Genomic DNA, 3,700 nt, shown 5'->3' on the forward strand with positions numbered 1-3,700 from the left:
GAGTTTGAGAAGTTCTTTGTAGATCTTGGATACCAGTCTTTTATCTGTAGTGTCCTTTGCAAATATCTTCTGCCATTCCGTGGGCTGCCTTTTAGTTTTTTTGACTGTTCCCTTGGCTGCCAACACAGCATTCTGCTGTTGCAGGAGCTGAATTATCTGTCCTGGGCTTGAGCTTCTAGAGGACAACTATGCCGTCTTCGTGTCTCTATGGTTGTCTCTAAGACCAGCCATCGTGGGTAAGCCATAGGTGTTTGCTGAACTATTTTGCCAAAATATGTAGGGAGGGATTCTGTGATGTATGACAACGTGCCAAGATAAATTTCTTTCAAAAATTCTGAAAAGTCATTGTATTCCCCTGATTCATTTAACAAACCCTTATTAGGCACCTACGATATGACCAGCCCAGGAGATAGAACAGTAAACAAGAGTCAAAATCTCTGTCCTCACAGAACTTGCTGTGTCAGGGAGAAATAGACAATGGGTATGTTTTTAAAGTAACAATTTCAAAGAGTGAAAAATGTCATGAATTTAATAAAGGAGGTTAATGGGAAGCAGACTGGGGAGGAGGCTAAGTCAGGAAAGGCCTCTCTGAGGAGTGAGCAAAAGATAAGAAGGAGGCTGTCACAGAGATCTAGTGGAGGGGCTCCAAGGTGAGACTAAGCTTAAAATGTTCAAGGACCAGAAAGAAAGCCAACATGATTGGAACATAGCAAAGCAAGAGGAGAAGCCTTGAAGGAAGTAGGAGGAGAGGCCAGGTCACATTGAACTTTGAAATTTCTACTCCTTAGGATTAGATTTTTACCTCAGTGGCTAACACAAGATATATCTCACACAGGGAAATCTCAGAATTAGAAATTCCAAGCTAGGTATGATAGCTCTATGGTCATTAGGAACTCATGTTCCTTCTCTCTTTCTTATCATGAAGTTTCCATAAGTTTTCCATGAAGCTTACCTCGCAACCACAAGATGGCTGCTGGAGCACCATCCATCACATCTCCATTTCAAGCAGTGGGAAGGAGGAAAGTGGAAGAGCAGAGCCTTGCATCCTCTTAGCTGGACCAGTTCTGTTAAAAGGATAATCCCCAAAGCCCCACTTGACAACTCTGCTTTTATCTGTAGGCCACTCCAAGATATAAAGGTGGTTGAAAAACACAGACCCTTAGCTGGGTACCACACTGCTCCAAATTAAACAAGGTTTCAATCAGAAAAGAAGAAACACAGAATAAATATTGAGTGTACACAAAGGGTGCGTCAGGGAGCCTGGGTTTTGTTCTAAGTGTGATGGAAAGTTTTAGAGGGTTTTTGTCAGTGCTATTGTGATGGGATTTGCCCAGTGAGAAGTACTCTGGCTGCAGGTGGAACAGAAGCCATAGGCAGGGAGAGGGGATCAGGAAGATGAGTTAGGACCCGTTGCAATCATCCAGGTGAGAGACGAGAGAGCTGGGGCTAGTGTTTCTGCAGAAGGCAGTGAGAAATGGCCGGACCTGGTTTCTATTTGGGGGCTAGCACTGCCAGGACTTGCTGATGGACTGGGTATGGGATGGGAAAGGAAGAGAGAACTGAGGGGATGGATCCAAGGTTCGGGGGCTGAGCAACGAAGAAGATATGGTGCCCTTAATGCGGCTGGGGGAGATGGGGAGAGGAGGAGGGCATAATAAAATGTTCTGCTTGAATATATTGATTTTGAGGGGCACCAGTAGGGGCTGCTTAGTAGATAATTGGACCCCCCCTTATGTTTGGGGCTCAGGGCAGAGGTGAAACAAATTTGGGAAGCACAGGCATATACAGGGTATTGAAAGCCAGGGTGAGATGAGTTCATGCAGCAAGAGGTGTCGATGGAGAAGAGAAGAGGTCCAGGGATGGGCCCTGGGGTGCTTCGACTTTAGAGCTGGGAGAGGCAGCAGAGAGGCTGAAAAGGAGCCCTAGCAGTGGGGAGAAAAAGCAGACCAGAGTGGTGGCCGGAGGAGCCATAAGGACCCGATGCCCAATGCTGGGACTGGCCGAGCACAGCAGAGAATTCACCCTGGGGTTTGGCAATGTGGGGTTTGTTAGTGACCCTGAGGCCATGTCAATTCTTCCTGCTCGAGGCTGCACACTGTGTGTGTGTGTGGGGGGGGTGGAGAACCTGAACCCCCCCCTTGCCTCTTTCTGGCTCTGAATCAGGTCCCCCTGAATTGAGAGGTTGACCAGGTGCTGCTGAGTCACATTGTCCCCTGGGTCTCCCTGGGTCTTCTTCCTCCTTCTGCTGCCTGTCCTATGCCCCTCTCTGGGTCTTAGAGGAAAACAGGGGCTGTGCTAAGGGGGTTGGGACCAGGGCTTTATTTTGCCTTAAGTTATTTATAGAAATTCTCAAGCACAGACAAGAGCAGAGAGAAAAGTGTCATGATGGCCACAAGGAGCGGTGGGTGGAGGACGAAGACGATCCTTTGGCCCCCGAGTCAGTTTTGTCAACTGACTCCAGAAGCACTTTTCAAACTGTGGGTTTTGTGTCGAACACAAGCAGGTCATGAATTCCAAATTTGCTGCATTAGGACCCTCATTCAACGCAAGGAAAAGGAATAGAACGGAAAATAACAGGAAATCACACACAGACAAAGATGAACGCTGTTTCATGACCCTTGTTTCATGCATGTGTGTTTATATGCTTGTAGGCACGCATGTGCGTTCTAGGTGGGGACCTCAAGCAGATTTGCTACATTGAGTTTAAAGTCAAAAGAGGGTGAAAACCACCGGCTTCTGGAACATCTCCTTGGCCCTCCACCCCCAGCGGTGACGTGCTCAGCACAGCAGGCTGGATGGGTGGGCTCACTCCTTGGCAGGGGGCTGCTATTTCCCTCCAGAGGCAATCGTGTGTCACGGACGGCATGTTGGAGAAATAGTAGATCCAGGCTGTGGTTACCGATCGACAGCCGTCTGGACTAATGCGACTGAACACAACGGAATGCTGCTGTGGGAAGGTGCTGCCCTGGATCCTGGATCTGCAGCCGAGGAGGCTGGGCAGCCCAGCAGAGATCCCTCAGGTGGCCGGACTGGTGGTTCCCAACCTGGATGCAGGCTGAAGCACCTGGCGAGCCCCACTCCCTAAGACCCTGCTGTAACTGGGAAGGGATGCTGCCTGGGCGTGGGGAGGCTTCACGCTAATTACAGTGCAGGGTTGGGGGACAGGACCATGGGTGTTAGCAGAGGTACGGCACTCCCACTCACCGCAGCCGCACGGCCCCTCCTTCTGCAGCAGGACAGCTGTGCTTTGTGGCTTCAGTGTCCAAAGCAGCCGGTCCCCGCTGGGTGTGGCCGAAGGTGGTACAGGCCTGTGGGCTCTGGGAAAGCCCTCCAGGAGCCCCCAGTCGGGATGATTCTTCAGCCCTCTCTGCCTCATGCTCCAGAAACCCAAAGGCATTTTTTTTCAAGACTTATTTATTTGAGAGAGAGGAAAAAGAGCAGGGGCAGGGAGGGGCAGAGGGAGAGAAAGAACCTCAGGCAGATTCTGCACCCAGCACGGAGCCCGATGTGAAGCTCGATCCCACCACCCTGAGATCATGACTGGAGCCAAAATCAAGAATCAGACGCTTAACCGACTGTGCCACCGATGCTGCCCCAGAAAGGCAAACTTTGAGGTGAAGACACCCCACTAGCATGTGGGCTCTGTGCAGACATTACAGGGAACCCGTTTCCATCAAGCACGCTCCACTGACCTTGCTCG

The 3,700-nt window shown here is 50.2% G+C and overlaps 1 protein-coding gene across 1 annotated transcript in view; it reads right to left on the bottom strand.

Moving 5' to 3' along the window:
- The window catches only part of INHBB (inhibin subunit beta B), a 16,842-nt gene extending 13,466 nt beyond the window's left edge, over nt 1-3,376 (bottom strand). Inside the window, 1 exon segment of the mRNA XM_034641973.1 lies at nt 3,205-3,376. Within this exon segment, the coding sequence (XP_034497864.1) occupies nt 3,205-3,376 (172 nt within the window).
- Nucleotides 3,377-3,700: the final 324 nt, after the last annotated feature.

This window comes from Ailuropoda melanoleuca, chromosome 2, assembly GCF_002007445.2.
Source record: "Ailuropoda melanoleuca isolate Jingjing chromosome 2, ASM200744v2, whole genome shotgun sequence".
Taxonomy (NCBI): domain Eukaryota; kingdom Metazoa; phylum Chordata; class Mammalia; order Carnivora; family Ursidae; genus Ailuropoda; species Ailuropoda melanoleuca.